General features: G+C 41.8%; 1 protein-coding gene across 2 annotated transcripts in view; it reads left to right on the top strand.

The window, feature by feature from the left end:
* Positions 1-23443, top strand: part of PAK2 (p21 (RAC1) activated kinase 2) — a 91411-nt gene that overhangs the window by 36033 nt on the left and 31935 nt on the right. For both annotated transcript variants that reach the window (XM_038003117.2, XM_038003120.2), the window contains exon 2: positions 3455-3668. In XM_038003117.2, coding sequence (XP_037859045.1) covers positions 3482-3668 — 187 coding nt within the window. In that variant the 5' untranslated portion in view covers positions 3455-3481. The remainder of the gene's footprint in view (positions 1-3454; positions 3669-23443) is intronic.

Here is a 23443-nt window from a genome sequence, read left to right as displayed (position 1 = left end):
TAGACTAGGGCTGTGGGTTTGCGGGAAGAACACCACAGAGGCGGATGTGTGCCCCATCACATTAGATGAGGGGATAAGTAATAGGGTCACGACTTGTCGCTGGTGATGTTAGCTGTGGTCACTTGGTTAATAAGGCATGTTTGCCGGGTTTTTTCACTGTAAAGTTGTTTTTCCCTTGCCATACACTGTTCTTTGGAAACGAGTCACTAAGTTTTGCCTTCACTCAAGAGGAAACATGGATTAAGCTGAAACTCCTAGAGGGAGATGTATTTACCTATTTTATTTGCAATTCTTCTATAAGAAAGATTTGTTCCTTTTCTCCCATTTGTTTACTTATTTATTTATGTCAGGATGGAATAACATATTTATTTGATACTTTGGGTCATAATCAAATAGTATACTAATTTGCTCAAATCATCCCAGCATTGGCCTATGGAAAATCTTTCCTGTGTCCCTTTGGCATTTCTTCATCCTTTTAAAGTGCTCCCTTGCCTTCTGACACTACAGCGTGCTCTGGGCTCATCTTGCATTTTCCCTGTCCCATGCCTAGAGTCAGCCATTTCTTCAAGGAGTCATGAGACTTGGTGAAGTGATTTGCCCAAGGTCACACACTAAGTCAGTGGTGGAAACAGGATTCTATCCAAAGCAGTCTGATTCTGGAACATATGCTGTTAACCACAGAACTGGATAACATGCAGCTGATCTATTATTATTATTATTATTAGTATTATTGAAGGTGCATTGGCAGTTTCTACTCATGTTCCATTGATATGGGAGCCTTGAGAAGAGAATTCATAGTCACTTTATTGTGCCGTGTTTTTTGTTGTTGTTGTTTTTTGTTTTGTTTTGTTTTTGAGATGGTGGCTCACTCTGTTGCCCAGGCTGGAGTGCAGTGGCATGATCTTGGCTCTGCAACCTCTGCCTCCCAGGCTCAAGTGATTCCTCTGCCTCAGCCTCCCGAGTAGCCGGGACTACAGGCATGCGCCACCATACCTGACTAATTTTTGTGTTTTCCGTAGAGAAAGAGTTTCACCATGTTGCCCAAACTGGTCTCGAACTCCTGACCCCTCAAGCGATCCGCCCACGTTGGCCTCCCAAAGTGTGGCGTGAGCCACTGTGCCCAGCTGCAATGTTGTTACTAAGCTTTGTCTTTCTTCTGTCTGTAGCAAGATAAGTCCCCTCTTGGAATGCACACTGGTAGTAGCCCATACTTAGGAATAACCGGTTACGTCCTGCTTGCATCCCACCCCAAAAACAAAATAAATCCCGCATGATGTCATGAACTGGTTAAGAAGAATCGTTTTAGGGCATGTCAGCACCACCTTAGATCCTGCCCTCATGTCTTCCTTAGACCAGTCTTTCACACACAGAAAGAGACCATTTTCACTCCCTTTTCCCAGACCTTCTCTAGCTAGTTACCCCCTCTATTAGTCTGTTTTGTTTTCATGCTGCTGTTAAAGACATACCTGAGACTGGGCAATTTACAAAAGAAACAGACTTAATTGGACTTACATTTCCATGTGGCTGGGGAAGCCTCACAATCATGACAGAAGGCAAGGAGGAGCAAGTCACATCTTACATGGATGGCAGCAGGCAGAGAGAGGGAGCTTGTGCAGGGAAATATTTTTAAACCCATCAGATCACATGAGACTCACTGTCAGGAGAACAGCGCAGGAAAGACTTGCCCCCATAGTTCGTTGACCTCCCGCCACACGTGGGAATTCAAGATGAGATCTGAGAGGGACGCAGCCAAACCGTGTCACTCCCAGAAATGTGTTTGCTCCTTTACCTTTTTTTATTCTTCCTCTTTCGTAGAATGAAAAAATAATCATGATTTTGAGAGAGAAAATACACTGTAGTGCTAGTGACACACTCCCATCAAGGAAAATAAAAGCTGTAAGATTTGCTATAATCTTCTCAAATTGTACCTACTTTTCTTCAGGTATAAGCATTCAAACTAAATAAAAAATATATTTTTAAGTTCTGAACAGTTAGCATTCTTTTCATTGTATATATGCAAGGTTGTGCTTGCTTAAACGCATTAAATAATCTTAGAATCAAGTTAAGATCCAGTTACCAATCAAAACCATGTTTAGTGGGAAATATGTTTCCTAACATGGCTTTTTTTTTTTTTTTGGTATCAGAACTCATATGTAAGTTAGGGATCCTCTCCCTTTTCCTGCTGATTTCAAATTTGTGTAATCTACTTTTTTAAAGACATGCCTAGAAGTATGGGTAAGCAGGGTTGAAGTTTCTGCTGAATTAGCCGTGTAGGTAAGAGGGATTATGCAACTGCCTGGACAGGGCATTTGCTGGTGTCACAGAACCTGCGGGATGTGGCCACACTCAGCCTTTCAGCCGTGCTCTGTATTTAATTTTGTCAGTGTATCCAGATTGGGCAAGCTCCTTTGTGATTGTCTGCAAAACTCAAAAGACTAATTTGTGTAAATTAGGATGTCAGATTTTCAGAGACTGGATACTGCCTCAGCAGTGCACTGTTTTAAGAATTCTTGGCCAGGCGTGGGGGCTCACGCCTATAATCTCAGCAATTTGGGAGGATAAGGTGGGTGGATCACTTGAGGTCAGGAATTTGAGACCAGCCTGGGCAACGTAGCAAAACCTCGTCTCTGCTAAAAATACAAAGATTAGGCTGGATGCCGTGGCTCACACCTGTAATCCCAGCACTTTCGGAGGCCAAGGTAGGCGGATCACCAGAGGTCAAGAGTTTGAAACCAGCCTGGCCAACATGGTGAAACCCTGTCTCTACTAAAAATACCAAAAATTAGCCGAGAGTGGTGACGTGCGGCTGTAGTCCCACCTACTCAGGAGGCTGAGGCAGGAGAATCTCTTGAACCTGGCAGGTGGAGGTTGCAGTGAGCTGAGATCACGTCACTGCACCCCAGCCTGGGTGACAGAGTGAGACTCCATCTCAAAAATAAGAATTTTTTAGTCAAGTTATTGTGAAGGCTAAGTTGTAACTGCAAAGTTGGTGTGCGTGAAATCAGATTAGAGGGGTGCTGTTTGATAGGCTTAATAGCCAACCGTCTGTCTCTGCTCTAGAGGTGCACCTCCCCAAGATATCCTGTAATTTGCTGGTCAGAACATAATTTTCCTCTTTGGAATGAAAAAAAAAAAGATTTCATGTTGTCTGTCTTTCCATTGAGAAGGTCTCTTAGAATCCATTGGTTAGATCAGGAGCTTTTGGTAGTACCATCACGTTTCCATGTGACTTTTCAACATTTTCCAGCTGACCATTACCAACTTTGTTAGGGGAAATTACCTTTGTTACACCTCAAGAGAGTTACATCTTTTACACATTGATTTTTCCAGATTTTGCAAATGTCACTCTAAATGGATACTATTTTCTAATTTGGAGTTGTGGCAGGGGTAGTTATGACTGTTTTTTGCTTGTTCGTGCTGTTTTTTGCTTTGTTACTAATTGTATTTTTTCCAGGTTCAGGCCATTTGGTAATTCTGAACCATGTCTGATAACGGAGAACTGGAAGACAAGCCTCCAGCACCTCCTGTGCGAATGAGCAGCACCATCTTTAGCACTGGAGGCAAAGACCCCTTGTCAGCCAATCACAGTTTGAAACCTTTGCCCTCTGTTCCGGAGGAGAAGAAGCCCAGGCACAAAATCATCTCCATATTCTCAGGCACAGAGAAAGGTAAACAGCACTTGTGGTTTTAAGAGTCTCAGTGTTGGTTTATTATTGTATGTTACCTGTGTTGATAACTTTTATGGTGAGAACATTACAACAGATCATGAAAACAATCGATGCTAATATACAGGCACTGTTTAAAAGGCTAGTTTATTTTAAATTGTGATTTTGAAAGAGAAAAAAATGTAAATTTGTTTCTCACCTTACTTGTTACGGCCAGTGAATTTCTATATTCATCTCCTTTGTTTTCTGAGACCTTGGCCATATTTTAATGAGATTTGTGACATTTGAGGAGACCTGCCATTATAAGAATGGTGATATAGGGCCCACAGTCCCCTGTCTGAAATCCCCAGAGCCAACTGTGTTTTGGAATTAAGAGTTTTTGTGATTCTTGAGTAGTAAATACTGTCTTTTACCAGGTATTCTATAATGCCCTCAGAAGAGTCTGAGGCAGCCTCAGTACTCACAGACTGATGTCCTCAGCAAAATATATCTAGTTCGGGGTTTCTCAGCCTCGATGCTGTTGACATCTTGGTGCCAAATAATTTGTTTGCGGGGACCCATCTCCTGGGGCAAAATTACTCCAATTAAGAATCACTGGGCCGGACACAGTGGCTCATGCCTGTAATCCCAGCACTTTGGGAGGCCAACGCAGGCAGATTGCTTGAGCTCAGGAGTTCAAAACCAGCCTGGGCAACATGGCAAAACCCCATCTGTACAAAAATACAAAAATTAGCCGGGCATGGTGGCACATGCCTGTAATCCCAGCTACTCGGGAGGCTGAGGTGGGAGGATGGCTTGAGCCCTGGACAGGGAGGTTGGAGTGAGCCAGGGACATACCACTGTACTCCATCCAGACTGTCTCAAAAACAAAAAGAACCACTGGTCTAGTCACACAAAGGTGGGATAAAGGCTACAAATAGTCTCAAATAAGCTGAAATCGCTAAATTAGTTTTGTTGTCAAATTTGAGCAAAAACCCTTCAGTTTTCAGGGCTTTTTGGATTTTAGAATTAAGTAATGGATTACAGACACTAATGGATTTTAGAATAAGGGTAAGGGGTTCATTTGTTTCATCACCTTAAACATGGTGATATGGCTCTGATGGCTGGAAATATATATATATGCGAAGATAAAGATATACCTCTTAATATTCTACATGGAGAGGTAAACCCAAGTAGAAGATGAATGGTACTTTGTATGTAATATGCCTTAATACACATTTAAGTGAGATAATCAGTGAGAATTTGAGTTAGTATTAATGAAGAATCAAGTCTTGGAGAATTTAGATTCATACAGTGTAATCATGGAACAGTTGAAAACCTATTCATTTCATTGTATATCACCTCTTTCTAATTTTGTTTTATTAAGATTTCTTGTGAAGTTATAACTGAAAAGCCTTAATGGAAGTATGTTTTTAAAGTTTATTTAAAGGAAGCGATAAGGTGTGTGTGTGACACATTTGAGAATGAAAAACGTACTTAGGCTGGATTAGGTAAAGGTTAAAGAGGAAGGTGAAGCAATGAACCAAAAATTGTGCATGGGAAGAAGGCAATGAAGTGTGTATTGGAGTAGTAAGTCAGTATATTTAAAGTGGGAAGACCTAAAATTGGCAGTGTGAACATGGTCTTTAAAATTATGGAGGTCAGGAAAAAAAAAGATAAAGGTTAACACCAGAAAAAATTGCTGAAAGAGTTGTTATTACTTCCCTATGGAGAGCTAGAATCAAGGGCAGAGTAGGGGAATTCTCAAGATAAAGTATACTTGGGGACGGCATTGGAAAAGGGAAAAGATGGTAAAATGAAACAGAAAGTGTGGACAGTCTGGTGGTTGATTTTGGGTAACGGAAGGGTTTGTGAGCAAATTGAACTGCGTTTACGTAAATGCAGGAGAGCGCCCCCATCTCTGGTCATTTTGAGAATCTTCCCGTTTTATCCTCCTTTACTCCTCCTTTCCATTTCTTTCTCCCCAAATTACTTACCTGCTGTAGCCAACTCAAGGTCCCCCTAAGAAAGGGGGAGTGAACATACTGGTTTCCTAGCGGGAACTCTAATTGCATTTAGGGTTATCAGTTCTTTATATCTGTAATTGATATTCATTCCGTTTTTGTTGGTGATTTCTGAAGTCTTCGTTTTACTGTGTTTACAGTCAACATCTAATAACTTTTGAGTGCTGATCTCAAAACTTTACAAGTTCTCTAAAAATGAGCTTTGCCTTATCCTTTTTTTTCTTTCTCTTAAAAAAATTTCTGTTATTGAAAATGTTAAATAAATTCAAAGTAGACAGAATAGTGTAATCAATGCTGTCACCTAATTTCAACATCCTGCCTCCACTTATTTTTTAGATAAAATTACAGTTATCAAAATGCACAGATATTAATTACACAGTTTTGACAAATGGATACACCCGGATATAGGCCATAACCACTGTCAAATTGAATTTGGCTTTTTTACTTTGTGTTGACATAATAGACACAATAGTATATTATCTATATAGTATATAGTCTGTATATATGCATACTGTATACTGTATAGTGTGTATATATATAATATATGTGTAGTATATATAGTGTATATGTAATATATAGAGTATATATTTATATAGGCTGGGCACGGTGGCTCACACTTGTTAATCCTAGCACTTTGGGAGGCTGAGACGGGCAGATCACTTGAGGTCAGGGGTTCAAAACCAGCCTGGCCAACATGGTGAAACTCCATCTCAACTGAAAGTACAAAAAAATTAGCCGGGAATGGTGGTGTGCCTGTAATCCCAGCTACTCAGGAGGCTGAGGCAGGAGAATCACTTGAACCTGGGAGGTGGAGGTTGCAGTGAGCCAAGATCGTGGCACTGCACTGCAGCCTGGGGGACAGAGTGAGACTCTGTCTCAAAAAAAACATGTGTATCTCTATATATATATAAAAAACATCCTTGTACCTAGCACCCAGCCTAGAATTTTATCAGTACCTCTGAAGTCCCCATCTGCTATGCCCCATCCTGTCCTTCTCTTTGTCCCCAATATGCACCATTCTGAATTCTGCATTTTTATTGTAATTCACCCTCAAATATCTGTGGTTTAGGCATGCCTGTTTGGGAGCGTTTTATGAATGGAATTATGCTGTCTTTATTTTTTCCACATCCTTTTCACTCAGCTTTATGCTTTTGAGGGTTGTTGATGTGTATGGTGTAGTTTGTTCACTTTCACTGCTGTATATTGCTGCACTGTAAATATACTGCAGTTTATTTAGCCAGTCTCCTATCTGTAGACATTTGGGTTGTTTTCATGAGTAGTGCTGCTGTGGATAATCTTGAACATGCATCTTACTGGATGTGTTGAGGTATTTCTCTGGGGCAAAGCTTCTCAAGCTTCAGGCGATCTGTTAGTTTAGTTCTTGAATTGCTAATTAGAATCCCCTGGGAAGCTTAATAACTCTGTGCTCAAACTCCATCTCATTCCAGTTGAATCAGCAATCAGCATCTTTAGGGGCTTACCCTGGGCATCAGTTTTGGTTTTGTTTTTAATTTTTTTAATACCTCAGATGATTCTGATGTGCAACTCATATTAAAAACCAGTGCATTGGGGGGTTTTGAAATCTGTGTAGTGGACAACACTAAATGAAATAGAATAATGTAATCAGAGTATTGTGCACACAGTGAAAACGTTGTCTTATGAAAGACTTTGTTTTAGTTATGTGTATACTGAGTCAGGATATAAAATGTATTTCTTGGTGTGTGTCCTGGCTTAAAGATTTAAAGGTCCTTCAGAGGTATATATTTAGGATTAGAATTGCTGGGTTACAGGCTGTTCCCGTGTGTGACTTGACTAGGTCTGTCAGATTGTTTTCTAAAAGTTTTTAGTGTACATTCTCGCCCACAGGAGATGAGAGTTCCCATTGCCGAACACCCTCGGCAGCTCTGGGAGGGGTGAAATAGTAGCTCGTTGTGGTTTAAATTTGCCTTTCCCTGATTACTCAAAAAACTGAGCATCTTTTCAGGTTAATTGACCATTCCTGTGTGCTTTCTGTGAAATATCTCTTCAAGAGAAAGAAATACCTGTTCGCTATCTATATTAGTTTTCACGCTGCTGATAAATTTATACAAGACTGAATAATTTATACAAGAAAAAGGGTTTATTGGACTTACAGTTTCACATGGCTAGGAGGCCTCACAATCATGGCAGAAGGCAAGAAGGAGCAAGTCATGTCCTACAGGAATGACGGCAGGCAACGAGAGAGAGCTTGTGCAGGGAAACTCCCCCTTTTAAAACCAGGAGATCTTGTGAAGACCTGCCCATGATTCAGTTACCTCCTGCCGGCTCCCTCCCACAACACGTGAGAATTCAAGATGTGATTTGGGTGGGGACACAACTAAACCATATCAAGGTCTTTAATCCATTTTTCTACTGGGTTGTTAACTTTTTCGTTTTCTATTAATAAACATTCCTTTTAGTCTATAAACTAATCTTTTGTCAGTCATATGATGTTAAAGATAGTCTTCCAGGATGTGATTTGCCTTTTTACCCTTTTAGTAGTATATTTTAATGAATAGAAGTTATTAATTTTGATATAATGGAATTTCCTTTTTTCTTTTGAGACAGAGTCTCATTCTGTCACCCACGCTGGAGTCCAGTGGCTCAATCTTGGCTCACTGCAGCTTCCGCCCCACCAGGTTCAATCGATTCTCCTGCCTCAACCTCCTGAGTAGCTGGGATTACAGGTGCCTGCCACTGCGCCCAAACTAATTTTTGTATTTTTAGTAGAGACAGTGTTTCATCATCTTGGCCAGGCTGGTCTTGAACTTCTGACCTCGTGATCCACCTGCCTCGGCCTCCCAAAGTGCTAGGATTACAGGCATGAGCCACCGTGCCTGGCCTCAATTTCTCTTTTTTATGGTTCGAGGTTTTTGTTTTTTAAGAAATTTTTGTCTAACTTGGGGTCATAAAGACTTTTTCCTATATTTTTTCTATAGCTTCCCTTTTGCACTTTAAATCTTTGAGCTATCTGGATTTTATTTTTGTATGTCTGTGAAAAGATTCACTTTCACTTTTTTTCTTTAAACTTGGATAGTATCCCAGACCATTTATTGAGTCTTCTATTTCCCCACTGACCTATAACACCATTATTTATCAAGTTTCCATGTGAGGTCTGTTCCTGTGTTCTCTATTTTATTCCATTAGGTTGTCTGTACCTGAGTTAATAATAGCACCCTGTCTTGATTACTATATAATTTTTTTTTTTTTGGAGGCAGAGTCTCACTCGGTGACCCAGGCTGGAGTGAGTGCAGTGATGTGTCTTGGTTCACTGCAACCTCCACCTCCCAGATTCAAGTGATCCTCCTGCCTTACCTTTCAAGTGGTTGGGACTACAGGTGCACGACACCCAACTACTTTTTGTATTTTATATATATATATATATATATATACACACACACAGACACTAATTTTTGTATTTTTGCATGTTGCCGAGGCTAGTCTCAAACTCTGGGGCTCAAACTATCTGCCAGCCTTGGCCTCCCAAAGTGCTGGGATTACACATGTGAGCTACCACACTTGGCTCTTAAATAATTATTGTTAATGTCTGATAGAACAAATTTCTTAACCAGATTCTTCTTCAGCTTTTTCTATAAATTTTAGAATCTGTTTATCATGTACTTTAACAGCAACAAAGAAAAACCTGTGGCTACTTTGATTCTTGGGCCGGGCGCAGTGGCTCACACCTGTAATCCCAGCACTTTGGGAGGCCAAGGCAGGCGGATCACAAGGTCAGGAGATCGAGACCATCCTGGCTAACAAGGTGAAACCCCCTCTCTACTAAAAATACAAAAAACTAGCCGGGCGAGGTGGCGGGCGCCTGTAGTCCCAGCTACTCGGGAGGCTGAGGCAGGAGAATGGCGTGAACCTGGGAGGCGGAGCTTGCAGTGAGCCAGAGATTGCGCCACTGCACTCCAGCCTGGGCAACAGAGTGAGATTGTCTCAAAAAAAAAAAAAAAAGAATTGTATAGATTTTGTAGGACAAATAGGGGAGAATTGCATCCATCTTTGTAACTGAGGGTGGAGAATCTGCAGAGCCTCTGTGTAGCCTGTTTACAGGGAAGTTTAGTTGCACGTCGTCTTCAACCTCAGAGACAAAGAGATGTGTGGAATGTTTGGAGGGCAGGATGCTTCTTGATTCCTCCTGTTCCCTGGAGCTCTACCTCCTTTTCCTCTTACACTTACTGGTCCTACCTGGAAGCTGAAACACAGCCCAGTCACTGGGCCCAGATTTCAGCATTAGGAATGAGGGAGAACCGCGTGTGTGTGCGCATATCCGTGCTTTTGTGAACCTGGAAATAACCTGCTCTGCTGCTCTTACTGGATTATCCCGTTCATCACCCTAGTTGTTGCCTCTGGGTCCCCCCATTTTCACCCTCCTCGCTTCTAGTTTCAGCCACCTGCAGCGGTTTGCAGAAGCATTCTCCCACCGACATCCTAAGCGCTGCTTGTCTCCCTGGTCTTATCCTAATTGCTTTTCGTTCTTGAGCATTCCTCGTGCATTTTAATTCTGTGAAATACTCGGATTTTGTGTAGAAGGGAGAGGACTACAGTATGTGCTCAGTACATCATCTTGAAATAAAAGAGTCTAAAAGGCAAACAATTGTATTTCTATTTTTTAAAAATCATAACGACCTCAAGACTTTTGCCATCTCTAATGTAAGGCCTGATCTAGAGATAATTCATTTTATTCTACTAAAAAATTTACATCCCTTACTGCTTTCCTTACAAAATAAAAAATAAAAAATAGCTAATATTTTTATAAAAAGAAAAGAAAGACTCTAGTATGTTTTCAGTTATTCATTACTGGTTTTAATTGGCATCACTGGAAAACTTGAGAAAATTAGAAATCCTTTCCGATCATGCCTTTTTAGGGCAACTTGATGGAACAAATCTTTTTTCCATGCTTGCTAATGTGTGTACTATGTGAATAATCAGAGATAAGTGATAAGCAAAGCAGATAGTGTCCCTGCTCCCGTGACAGCAATCTAAAACCATGGTATGGAATTACAGGCTATGGAATTACAAGCTATGGTACCGAGGTGTAAGACGTCTGTCTAATCTGGAATGCCTGGGAAGGCTTCCTAAGGAAACGATAATAGAGCTGACGACTGCAGGATGAGTAAGGGCAATGACAGCTACAAAGTGTGTTCCATGCCTGGGGAAGAGCTTGCTTCAGTGGCCCACCTGCAGGAGGGATCGTAGCACGTCCGTGGAGCTGAGGGCCGTTCTGTGTTACTGGAAAGCAGAGAGGGAAGGAGAGAGAATTGCAGAAGGGTGTGTGTAGGCACTGCAGACAGCAGAAGAGGCTGAAGAGGTAGGTAGGCAGTGACCAGGTCATAAAGGGCCTTGTATTCTGTGCTACAGAGCTCAGATTTTATCCTGTTTCCTGGGGAACCATCACAGATTTTTAAACAGGGGAAAGACCTGGCCACCTCTCTGTTTTAGATAGGAGAGAATAGTAGGCTTACAGAAAATAGGTTTTGTTCAAAGTGTGAGAGTGAAGTTGGAAACTAGTTAGGAGGTTTTTGCAGTAGCCCAAGTGAGAAATGGCCTAACTAGTCTACTAGTTTTAATAATGAAAATGTCAATAAGCCATTTGACTTTTTAAAATAAGCTTTATTCATACAGCCAGAGTTGAATAATATTGTCTTTATTAACTAAAGCAATTTTCACATCTAGTTATTCAACCTATAAGCACCTTCACTTCTGGTTGGTTATGACTTCGATCTGTAAACAACTTTTCTAATTAAAAAAACTGAATTCTGGCTGGGCGCGGTGGCTCACGCCTGTAATCCTAGCACTTTGGGAGGCTGAGGTGGGCGGATCACGAGGTCAGGAGATCGAGACCATCCTGGCTAATATGGTGAAACCCCATCTCTACTAAAAATACAAAAAAATTAGCCGGGCGTGGTGGCGAGCACCTGTAGTCCCAGCTACTGGGGAGGCTGAGGCAGGAGAATGGCATGAACCCAGGAGGCGGAGCTTGCAGTGAGCTGAGATCGCGCCACTGCACTCCAGCCTGGGCAACAGAGCGAGACTCCGTTTCAAAATAAATGAATAAATAAATACAATAAAAAACTGAATTCTGAGATTAATAATAGTAGCCCATACTTCTCTGTCTATTTCCTAGAGGAGTGGGACCCAACCTTTTTGGCGCTGGGGGGGATGGTTTCCTGGAAAACAATTTTTTTTTTTTTTTTCCCAATTTTTTGTTTCATCTTGTTGCCCAGGCTGGAATGCAATGGTGTGATCTCAGCTCACTGCAACCTTCGCCTCCTGGGTACAAGCGATTCTCCTGCCTCAGCCTCCCGAGTAGCTGGGATTATAGGCACCTGCCACGAGGCCTGGATACTTTTTTGGTATTTTTAGTAGAGACGGGGTTTCACCATGTTGGCCAGGCTGGTCTTGAACTCCTGACCTCAGGTGATCTGCCGACCTTGGCCTCCCAAAGTGCTGGGACTACAGGCATGAGCCACCGCGCCCGGCTGGAAAACAATTTTTCTATGGGGCTGGCGGGGGGGTGGTTTTGGTATGAAACTCTTCCACCTCAGATCATCAGACGTTAGGTGCTCATAAGGAGCGTGCAGCCCGGATCCCTCACATGTGCAGTTCACAATAGGGTTCGTGCTCCCATAGGAATCTCATGCTGCCACTGATCTGACAGGAGGTGGAGCTAAGGCAGTGATGCCCACTCCTCACTGCTCACCTCCTGCTGGGCTGCCCAGTTCCTAACAGGCCATCGACCTGTACTGGTCCGTGGCCCAGGGGCTGGAGACCCCTTTCTCTGCTGTGTGGTGGAATTTGAAGCTGTTGCATGTCAAAAGAACAAAGAAGGAATTGCGTATGGTTAGACTAGAAGCAGAAGAGTCTTCCTTTTAAACAGACAAGGGATTTCTTTTGTTTGTTTAGCCTTAGACTAGCTCGAAGTAGTCTAAAAGGTACTGGCCCTGGAGAACGCGACAGCAGCCTACTTAGGATTCTTTTCAGCGCCTTTTGTCAACATGTGACTCAGGGTCTCTGCCTCTTGGCCGAACGTTGCTGCCTGCCTGCCGCTGTTTTGTTGTCTAATGAAGTTGGAAGATGATTCTAAGAATCTTTTTTTCCCCTAGGACACTAGTTAAATCGTTCATTTTATTAAAATAAGTTTTTTGCCCTGGTCCATTACTTCCCATCAGGTGATCTGGTTGCCCGGTGAACCTTCTGTGGATGGTTGTGTTTGATAAACAGAAGTGGGAAGTTGACCTACTTTTATTTTATGAAACATGAACAGATTTCAGATTTCTCCAAGGCTAAGGTGTCCACATGCAGGGGTCCGTCCCGCAGACCCTGACGCAATGACAGATTAATAACTTACCCTGATACAGATGTTACGCTTGTCAGTCTAACTGAGAGTCCGGGCCGCTTACAGACCCCCAGGAGAGTGCTGTAAAGAGTTGCAACCAGCCAGATGCAGTGGCTCACGCCTGTAATCCCAGCACTTTGGGAGGCTGAGGTGAGCGGATCATGAGGACAGGAGATTGAGACCATCCTGGCAAACACGGTGAAACTCCATCTCTACTAAAAATGCAAAAAATTAGCCGGGCGTGGTGGTGAGCGCCTGTAGTCCCAGCTACTCGGGAGGCTGAGGCAAGAGAATGATGTGAACCCGGGAGGCAGAGCTTGCAGTGAGCGGAGATCCCACCACTGCACTCCAGCCTGGGGGACAGAGCGAGACTCCGTCTCAAAAAAAAAAAAAAAAAAAAAAAAAAAAATGTTGCGACCACCGGCCTCGACTAGCCAATGAAGCTTGCATTTATTTAGTATAGATTAATTGACAAAGACTTGAGTCAACACACCTGTGGGTAATTAACCTGGTCACGCCCACCCTGGAGAGGGCCATCTTGCCCACAAATGATCAAAGGTTAGTCTTAGGACCACACGAGTAAACAAGCTCTTTAAATAAACTACTTTATATTCCTTTGTATCTGCACCTTAAGCTCTCTGGCTCCTGAAAAGAGAATCTGGCTGCCTTCAGCCAAACTATTTGAAGCTATCCAAAACTCCTCGGCCTTCCAAGAAAGTTTGCTTTTTTCTATTTCTATAATTTCTTCTGCCATCCTGACTGAACCCGCACAGCTACATAAATTTATTTTGATTGGCCCTCTATTTCTGGGCTTCTAGAGTTGTTACATATAACAGTATCAAAGACATTCTGTTTATATAGCAATATCCCTCTGGCACATTGTCCTTTCAGCACATTGGTCATTTCGAGATATGCTTTGGTATCTTTTTGTTTTAGACGCTGTTTCTAATAACCTTTCTTTTTCCCATTGAGACTATTAAAATATACAGAGTACCTGTATGTGTGTTATGTAAAAACAAATAGAATTAAACAGATTTTTAGGATATTATGTTTATTTTGAATGAATGAATGTGACTCTATGTCAAGTTCTGCTTAATTATTTTTGTCTTTCCTTTAACTTTTCACTCTATACTTCCATCATATATGAAACTTTAATATATTTCTCTAAACTCTTAACATCTCCAAGTTGAAGAATATTGACTAGGCCTTAGACACAGCAGGGACCAGGAGTTCTCTTGCTGGATATCTCTCACCCTTCTTTTTATATTTCTTTCTTATTTTATATTTCTTATTTCAGAATGTTTTTTCTCTGTGTGTTAAGAAATATAATTCCTGGGCTCAGTTTCTTATAACTTCAGTCACTGGTGATAGACTGATTCTGAGGGAGCTGAGTCTGGCTTAGCTGCTGAGGTAGCTGCCCCTGAACCAGTTGCCCGAGGGTATGTGGGAAGCTGTGCCGACCTGGTTTGAATTAAATGTCCACCTTGGACCAGTCATCTGTGACCATAGTCATGTAAGAAAATGGCATCTTTCCCAACTATCTGCATAGAGGAAGGGTGAGGGAAGTTTCCAGAAGTAGGATGCTGAGCAGATTTTTTTTTAAAAGAAAGAACACATATGATCATAGTACGTTAAATTGTAAACTACTAGTTTATCATTAACTAACAAATATTTTCTCCTGTATATGGGATATTCCGTTAGAAGCCAAGGGACATAAAGAAATGTTGAGCGCACGACCTCAAATTACTCAAAGTCTAGTGAAAATTGAGAGAAAAGTAATTTATGATAGATATGTTAATAATTGTGTGTTTCAGTAAAGATAATCCAGACTTAACAATTTCATTTCCCTCTGCTCCTTTCCATAACCAGTATTCCCTTCCCCGTCACTGTGACCAGATCTCTTCTAAGTTATGTGCCTAGAGAGGGGGTGGACATTTGAGCATAAATCTGTCATTACTAGTTAAATAAGTATTATTGTGTTTCCTACCAATACTAAATTAGTAGTACCATGGTAAACAAAGAATAGCATATGGTAACATTTCCAGTTTTATATGTACAGACTTATCAAACAGCATGATTTTTAACTCTTTGATATTAGAAGAATCTTCAGGTTAAACACAGCATGTTGACCACATACGGAGGCGTTCTATTTACTCTCCCTCCCGAGATTCAACTAAAATGACAGAAGAAAAAAAAAACCACATATATGTATATACACACGCACACAAGGTCAAAGAGAAAAAGAGGAGATAGTAGTGTGAAAGAGGCCTCAGTACACATTTGGAAGGCGGAAGTGGTGGAAAATGGGCACCTGACTCGGCAGGACAGAGAAACACATAACCTAAGTGTTAGCAGAGGGGAATCTGTGAGAAGGGGACCAAGTTTCCCATGTAAAAATTCCGGAAGCTCAAGATTTAGAGGCACACAATACTGTGTCAGAGTAGGGGTGGGATGTAATACACATGCTGAAAAGAAGGGGGATTAGTTGAAAATCAACACAGAAAGTGTCAGAGGCCCTCCAGGACTCTTCCTTTACACCCCACAATCCACGTAAATGTAACCCCCATTCTCTGGAAGGAAAAAAGAATAAACTGACATTTACGTTTATTTCAAGGGAAATTAAACCAGAGAAGCCTCTGTTCTTATCAGGGGAGTCAGGAAAAGTTGAAGCTCCAGAATAAAGAAGGTGACTTCCATGCAAGTCAGCATTTTCATCTCCTTTCCCCATCCTGCTTTCAGAATACTTGTAGCCTGACTCATAGCCCTCAGACAGGAGATTGGAGGATTTTTCTCTGGATAAACAATGGCCTGGATAAAAAATACTTTAGGTACCTTGCATGCTGTCCGTATCTTTAGTGTTAAGGTTGGCTTATCTCCCAGTTAGCTTTTTAATACTTTTCTGTATGATTAGACAGTAAAGGATCCCCAGACATTTATGAAAAACCCTTTATAAATGAGAAGGAGAGTCCAAAACAATAGGGATAAAAACAGGAACTTAAATAGACAGTGTAAGGAGAAAACAACCCCAAAACCCCAGCGTGTGCACACACACATACTGTGTGACCTTCAGAGAGAGGAGATAAAGGAATCCATGAAACAAGAAAAGAGTTCGCAGAGAAAGAATAAACAGAGAACAATGGAAAACTAATTCTTGGAATGTCAACATCTAAAATTACCAAAACAAACAAGATAGCAATAGAAGGAAGAGTGGGAGATAATCAAGAACATTCTCCCGGCTGGAGTGGTGGCTCAAGCCTGTAAGCCCAGCACTTTGGGAGGCCCAGGTGCGTGGATCACTTGAGGTCAGAAGTTCGAAACCAGCCTGGCTAACATGGTGAAATCCCGTCTCTACTAAAAATACAAAAAGTAGCTGCTGGGCTTGGTGGCGTACACCTGTAATCCCAGCTACTTGGGAGGCTGAGGCAGGAGAATCACTTTGACCTGGGAGGCTGAGGTTGCAGCGAGCCGAGATTGCGCCATTGCACTCCAGCCTGGGTGACAGGGCAAGAGTCTGTCTCAAATAAAAAAAGAAAATAAAATTATCCCAAAGAATTAAACAGAAATACAAAGATGGAACATATGAGAGAAAAGATAACAGTTAAAAGATCTAACTAATGACAATTAAGGAAATAGCGACTTCTAGCTCTTAAGTGGTGGTATAGAAGCACACCGACTTCACTCACTCTGCCGTTCCCACCACAGAAAACCAAGAACATACAGCACTAAGATGATCGCCAGCAATATCCAAGTTCTCAAATATGAGAGACAGTTCCTAGGGGCACAGAGAAATGAAAGAACTCCAAGCATGCTGTAAGAATCGGACTTCTGTATCTGTAGCACCCCTTCCCCCAGTCCGCCTGGCACCGAGTGTGCGAAAATCTCCCCCAGTTTACAGTTTCTACATGGGAAAAAGTGAGATTGAAGAGGACAACCACCTTCCCCACCATCTTGGGTTCCCTGGCTGGAGGCCTGTCCCTGCCTTAGCCCATAGGAGGCATAGAGAGTGCCCAAAGGGAGAACTCCCCTGAGGGCAGCCAGAGGCAAAGGAGGGAGGTGGTTTCCCAGCCTTGGAAACCCTGCCGTGTAACTCAGCCAGAGGGGATGCCAAATAGAGCGGCTGTTCAGCACCACCGTGTCGTAGGAGGTTATTCCACAGCACCCTGCCTATACTGCTGCCAGAGTATCCCCTCTGGGGCTCCTCGCTCCCGTTTAGGATGGGCTGCACTCTGCTAGAACCAAGGCAAACCTGGACTTACAGTGCCATTTAGTGCTGGAAAGGAGGCAGCAACCTAGGCACAGGGTGAGGAAAAGAAAGAAAATCAACAGGTAAATTACAGAGACTCTCTAAGCAAACATATCCAATAAAAACCAGCTTAAATATCCTCATACTTTTTTGAAAAATGGCTTAAAATTTTCCAAATTTAATGAAAACTGTAAACCCACAGATTCAAGAAATCTAACAAAATTTGAGCATAGGAAACATGAAAACTACACCAAGGCTTACAGTAATCAAATTGTTTAAAACCAGTGATAGGGCTGGGCGCAGTGGCTCAGGCCTCTAATCCTAGGATTTTGGGAGGCCAACGTGGGAAGATCACTTGAGCCCAGGAGTTCGAGACCAGCCTGGGCAACGTGGCAAAACCCCATCCCTACAAAATAACAAAAAAAAAAAGTAAGAAAAATGATCTGGGCAAGGTGGTATGCACCTGTACTCCCAGGACTGGGGAGGCTGAGGCAGGAGGATTGCTTGTGCCCAGAGGTTAAGGCTGCAGTTACTACTGCACTCCAGCCTGGGTGTCAGATCGAGACCCTGTTTCAAACCCAAACAAACAAACAAACAAGAAAAACAATGATAGAGAAAATTGTAAAAGCTACCAGAAAAAAAAGACTCACTACATATAGAGGACAAAGAGAGAGATCACAGACTGTATCTCAGTAACAATGCAAGCCTGTGGGATGCGTTCTTTCTTACCTAAATTTCTTTGAAAGATAATCGTTTGAGTGTTTAAGAAACAAAGCACTGATACACCTTGTAACATGGATGAATCCCGAAAACATTAAGTGAAAAAAGTCATTCGCAAAACACTGCATATCGTGTGGTCCCATTTAGATTAATGAGCGGAACAGGCAAACCTATGGAGACAAAGTACATTGGTGGTTGCCTGAGGTTTGGGGTTGGGCAGCGGCTGAAATGGGGAGTCATTGCCATTAGGTACAAGGTTTCTTTTGGGTATGATAAATGTTCTAAAGTTAGATTGTGATTATGATTGCACAACTCTAAATACACTAAAACCCATTGACGTGTACAATTTCAACAGGTGAACATGTTAATATATGAAGAGTTCTAGCTTAACAAACAACTGAGTAGATAAAAGGGAATCTCAAAATACTTAGTCCAGAAGAAGGCAGAAAAGATTGATGAAAACAGACCTACCTACAAGAAATCTACTTTAAAACATAAAGCCACAAAATAGGTCAAAATAAAAGGATAGAAAAGGTGTGCTAACAAAAGAAACCTGGACTGGCTGTATAAACAGCAGACAAACTAGATTTCAGAGCTAAAAGATACTATCGGTGATAATGAGAAAGGTTGTTATTTCGTGATAATAGGACCAGTTCGTTAAGCTGATATAATCGAACTAAACATTTATATATCTAATAACAGCTTCAAAATTCATGAAGCAAAAACTGAGAGGATTTCAAGAAGAAACAGGAAAATTCAATTATAATTGGAGATTCCAAAACTTCTCTCAGTAATTGGTAGAAAAAATAGACATAAAATCGGTAAGGATATAAAAAATTTGAACGTAACTATCAGCCAACTTGACCTAATAGACGTTTATAGAACACTCCACACAGTAACAGCAGAATATACATTCTCTTTAAAGACACATGAGGTCTACTTTTACAAATTCTCAAAAATGTTGGCTGGGTGTAGTGACTCATACCTGTAATCCCAGCACTTTGGGAAGCTGAGGCGGGCAGATCACTTGAGGTCAGGAGTTCGAGACCAGCCTGGCCAACATGGTGAAACCCCGTCTTAACTAAAAGTATAAAAATTAGCTGGATGTGGTGGCAGGCACATGTAATCCCAGCTACTCGGGAGGCTGAGGTGGGAGAATCGTTTGAACCTGGGAGGTGGAGGCTGCAGTGAGCTGAGATTGCACCATTGCACGCCAGCCTGGGTGACAGAGCGAGACTCCTCAAAATAAATAAATAGGCTGGGTGTGATGACTCATGCCTGTAATCCCAGCACTTTGCGAGGCCGAGGAGGATGGATCACGAGGTCAGGAGATCAAGACCAACCTGGCCAACATGGTGAAACCCCGTCTCTACTAAAAGTACAAAAATAAACCAGGCATGGTGGCAGGCGCCTGTAATCCCAGCTACTCGGGAGTCTGAGGCAGAGAATTGCTTGAACTCAGGAGGCGGAGGTTGCAGTGAGCCAAGATTATGCCACTTTACTCCAGCCTGGGCAACAAAGCTAAACTCTGTATCCAAAATAAATAAATAAATAAATAAATAAATAAATAAATAAATAAAGGATTTAAATCGTACAAAATGTGTTCTCGTGACCATAATATAATTCAATTAGAAAGCAGTCACAAGGAGGTCTCTGGAAATATTTGGAGAGTAGAGAAAGCACTTCACAAATAAAAAGATTTAGAAAATATATTAAGCTGAATGAAAATTTAAAACATCAATATTTGTAGGATACTGCTAAAGCAGTACTTAGTGGAGAACTTCTGGTATTAAACACCATATTAGAAGAAAAGAAGGATTTTAAATCAATGACTTTAAGCCGTCTTAATAAACTAGAAGGGAAGAGTGGATGAAATCCAAGGTAAGTAGAAGAAATAATAAAAAGCAAAATGGGAATAAATGAAATAGGGGAAAAAAGCAGCAGAGAAAATCACTGCAACCAAAAGTAGATTCATTTAGAATATCAATAAAATGGATAAACCTGTAGCCAGACTGACGGGGAGGGGAGGTGGCTGTGGATGGGGAGGAGACACAAATTACCAGTATTGAGAATGAGAGAGGTGATGGCACTGTACAGATTTTTAAAAGATGGTATGAACAAACACGTACCAATGTTTTTTCCCTCTCTCTCTCTCTTTTTTTTTTTTTGGAGGATTCTTGCTTTGTTGCCTTGGCTGGAGTGCAGTGGCGCCATCTTGGCTCAGTGCAACTGCCACCTCCCGGGTTCATGCAATTCTCCTGCCTCAGCCTCCCGAGTAGGTGGGATTATAGGCATGCACCACCACGCCTGGCTAATTATTGTATTTTTAGTAGAGACAAGACTTCACCATGTTGGCCAGGCTGGCCTCGAACTCCTGAGCTCAAGTGATCCCTCTGCCTCAGCCTCCCAAACTGCTAGGATTACAGGCATGAGCCATTGTGTCTGGCCAATGTTAAATTCTTAGCAAGATTTTAGCAATTGGAATCCAACAGTGTATAAAAAGGGTGATACGTCATGACTAAGTGGATTTCATTGGTTTAAGTTTGAAAATCGGTTGATGTTATTTACTGTATTAACACAATAGAAAGGATGAGCCATGGGTTTGTCTCAGTATGTGTAGAAAAGGCATTTGACAGAACCCAATATCCATTTCTGATAAAAGTGTTCAGCAAACTTGGAATAGAAGAGGATGCCTTTCAGCTTCATAAAGGACATCTTTTACAAACCTACCACTGCCATTAAACTTAAAGGTAAAAAGAATGACGCTTTTTCAAAAACTCTTAGTTCAGGAAAAATAAAATTTCTCTTCATCCACTTTCATTCAACAGTATACTGAAGGGTCTAGCTAATTCTGTAAGGCAAAAAAAAAAAAAAAACCAAAAAGAAAAACACCTTTTTTTTTTTTTTTTTTTTTTTTTTTTAAAGAAAATGAATAAAAGGACTCCAGATTGGAAACCAGTAAACTTGACTTTATTCACCAGCAACATGATTGAATTTTTATAGCAAAATTCTATATTTACAAAAATACTAGTGGAAGTAAGCATAATAAGGTTTCAGGATATAAGATTAGTATTCAGGAAACAACTGTTTCTTTATGGCATCAATGAATGATTAAAAAGGACATTTTAAAACTACCATTTGCAATAGTATCAAAAATCAGGAACTACCAAGGCAGAACGCTGATGAAACTGTGCGCTCTATACTGATAACTACAGCTCTGATTCGAAGTGGCCCCAGACTTCACGTGTTAGAAACTGAAGCCCCAGTAAGACAGTGTTGAGAGATGGGACCTTTAGGAGACGACGCGAGTGCTCACAGATGGACTCAACGTCTTTATTGTGGGTGCGAGTTGGTTATAAAAGCCAGTTTGGCCCTGTCCTGCTCTTTCTTGCAATGTGATGCCTTCTGCTACGTTAGGGCCCTCACCAGATGTGGCTTCTTGATCCTTGATCTGGAGGACTTCCCAGCCTCCAGAAGAACTGTGAGCCAAATGAACTTTTTTTTTTCGAGACAGAGTCTCACGCTGTGACCGAGGCTAGAGTGCAGTGACACAGTTTCGGCTCACTGCAGCCTCCACCTCCTGGGTTCAAGCAATTCTCGTGCCACCATACTCGGCTAAAGTTTGGTTTTAAATACAGTGTTTTGCCATGTTGGCCAGATGGGTCTTGAACTCCTAGCCTCATGTGATCTGCCCACCTCAGTCTTCCAAAGTGCCGGGATTACAGGCATGAGCTACTGCTCCCAGCCAGCTTCTAATGTTTATATTAATAAATTGCCTAGGCAGTGGTATTCTGATAAAGCATACTGAACAGATACAGACAACTGCAAACACTGCTGAGAGAAATTTTTAAAGACCTAAATAAATGAAAAGATTTACTGTTTTCATGGATCAGAAAACTCGGTGTTGTTAAGATATCAAGAAATAAATTCTCAGCCAGGCACAGTGGCTCATGTCTGTAATCCAAGCACTTTGGCAGGCCAAAGCAGGTGGATCGCTTGAGGCCAAAAGTTTGAGACCAGCCTGGCCAACATGGTGAAACCCCATCTGTACCAGAAATTACAAAAATCAGCCGGGTGTGGTGGCGGCGCCTGTAATCCCAACTGCTCAGGAGGTTGAAGTAGGAGAATCACTTGAACCCAGGAGGTTCAATGCAGAGGTTGCAGTGAGCTGAGATCATGCCACTGCACTCCAGCCTGGGTGACAGAAAGAGACTCCCTCTAAACGAGGCAGAACGAGACTCCCTCTAAAAAAAAAGGAAAAAAAGAGATTCTCCCTAAAATTCATCGGTACATTCATTCCAATTCTAGTCAGAATTCCAACAGGCTTTCTGTAGAAATTAATAAGCTCATTCTAAAACTCATATGGAAATGCAGAGGACCTGGATTACCCAAAAAGCTTTGACAAAAGAAAAAGAAGCCTTATGTGACATAGTTTCAATGCGTGTTACAAAATGGCAATAAAATAATCCAGGCAGTCTGATAGTGGCATAAAGGCCGACAAACAGATCATTGCAACAGGGCAGAGCCTCCAGAGACAGACGTACACATGTACAGACAGTCGACTTCCAACGGTGGCTCCCAACAAGAACCAGAATGGCACTGGCCTTCTCAATAGCAACGCTGGAAATGCTGAGGGTAAAAAAACAAATTTCCAATGTATATATGCATATATATAATGAGTCAAGAACTATCAACTAAAGGGATAAATCTAGAGGAGGAAAACATAAGATCCAGAAAATAGATTCCAGCGCAGGGCAGGAGTGAAGGGATGTCGCGGACAGGAGCTGTGCAGGAGACCTAGGCATGAGCTACTGTGGATTACAGCAGGCGGAGCTGAGAGGGAGGGTTTCGGGGAGGAACTGATGTGTTGGAGTTTACAGAGAATATTATTGATAGGTGTATTTCAGAAATGTTGTAGAAATACTTTTTTCTGCACTGGGATCGTAGAAAAACTGTGTAGTTATAAAATGTGGCGATTAGTAACTCCACTGAAAAGGAAGGATTAGGCTTGCACAAAAAAGAAGAGGTGGCCTTGTCACTGCTTGTCCTGACAGTGTGTGTTCTCTGCAGAGTCCCAGCAATGCAAATCTGACTTCCCAATGGATGTAGCTGAGCGGAAATGGGGTTTGCTGTGTTTGCTGTCCACATTGCTCAGAATCTGAGATGGAGCCCTTTGTGAGAGAGCTGGTGCCCTAAGGGGTGTCTCTTCTGCCTGTGCTCTGTTATTCAGGCCTGCCGTTGCTCGCTCCATGTGCCTCCTCCTCAGGACAGTGTTTAGTTGTGTCCAGCCCTGCTCTGTGGCAGGACAGTCTGCTTTACTCCATTTACTAGTTTCCTATCAGCCACTGTTTTTAGGGGAAATCTTTTCTAGAGTAACTTCGATCCTAATATGTTTTCTAGAATAACTTTGATCCTAATGTGTTTTCTAGAATAACTTTGATGCTAATAT

This window comes from Chlorocebus sabaeus, chromosome 15 (assembly GCF_047675955.1).
Source record: "Chlorocebus sabaeus isolate Y175 chromosome 15, mChlSab1.0.hap1, whole genome shotgun sequence".
NCBI lineage: Eukaryota > Metazoa > Chordata > Mammalia > Primates > Cercopithecidae > Chlorocebus > Chlorocebus sabaeus.
This window is presented reverse-complemented; position numbering and strand designations above follow the sequence as displayed.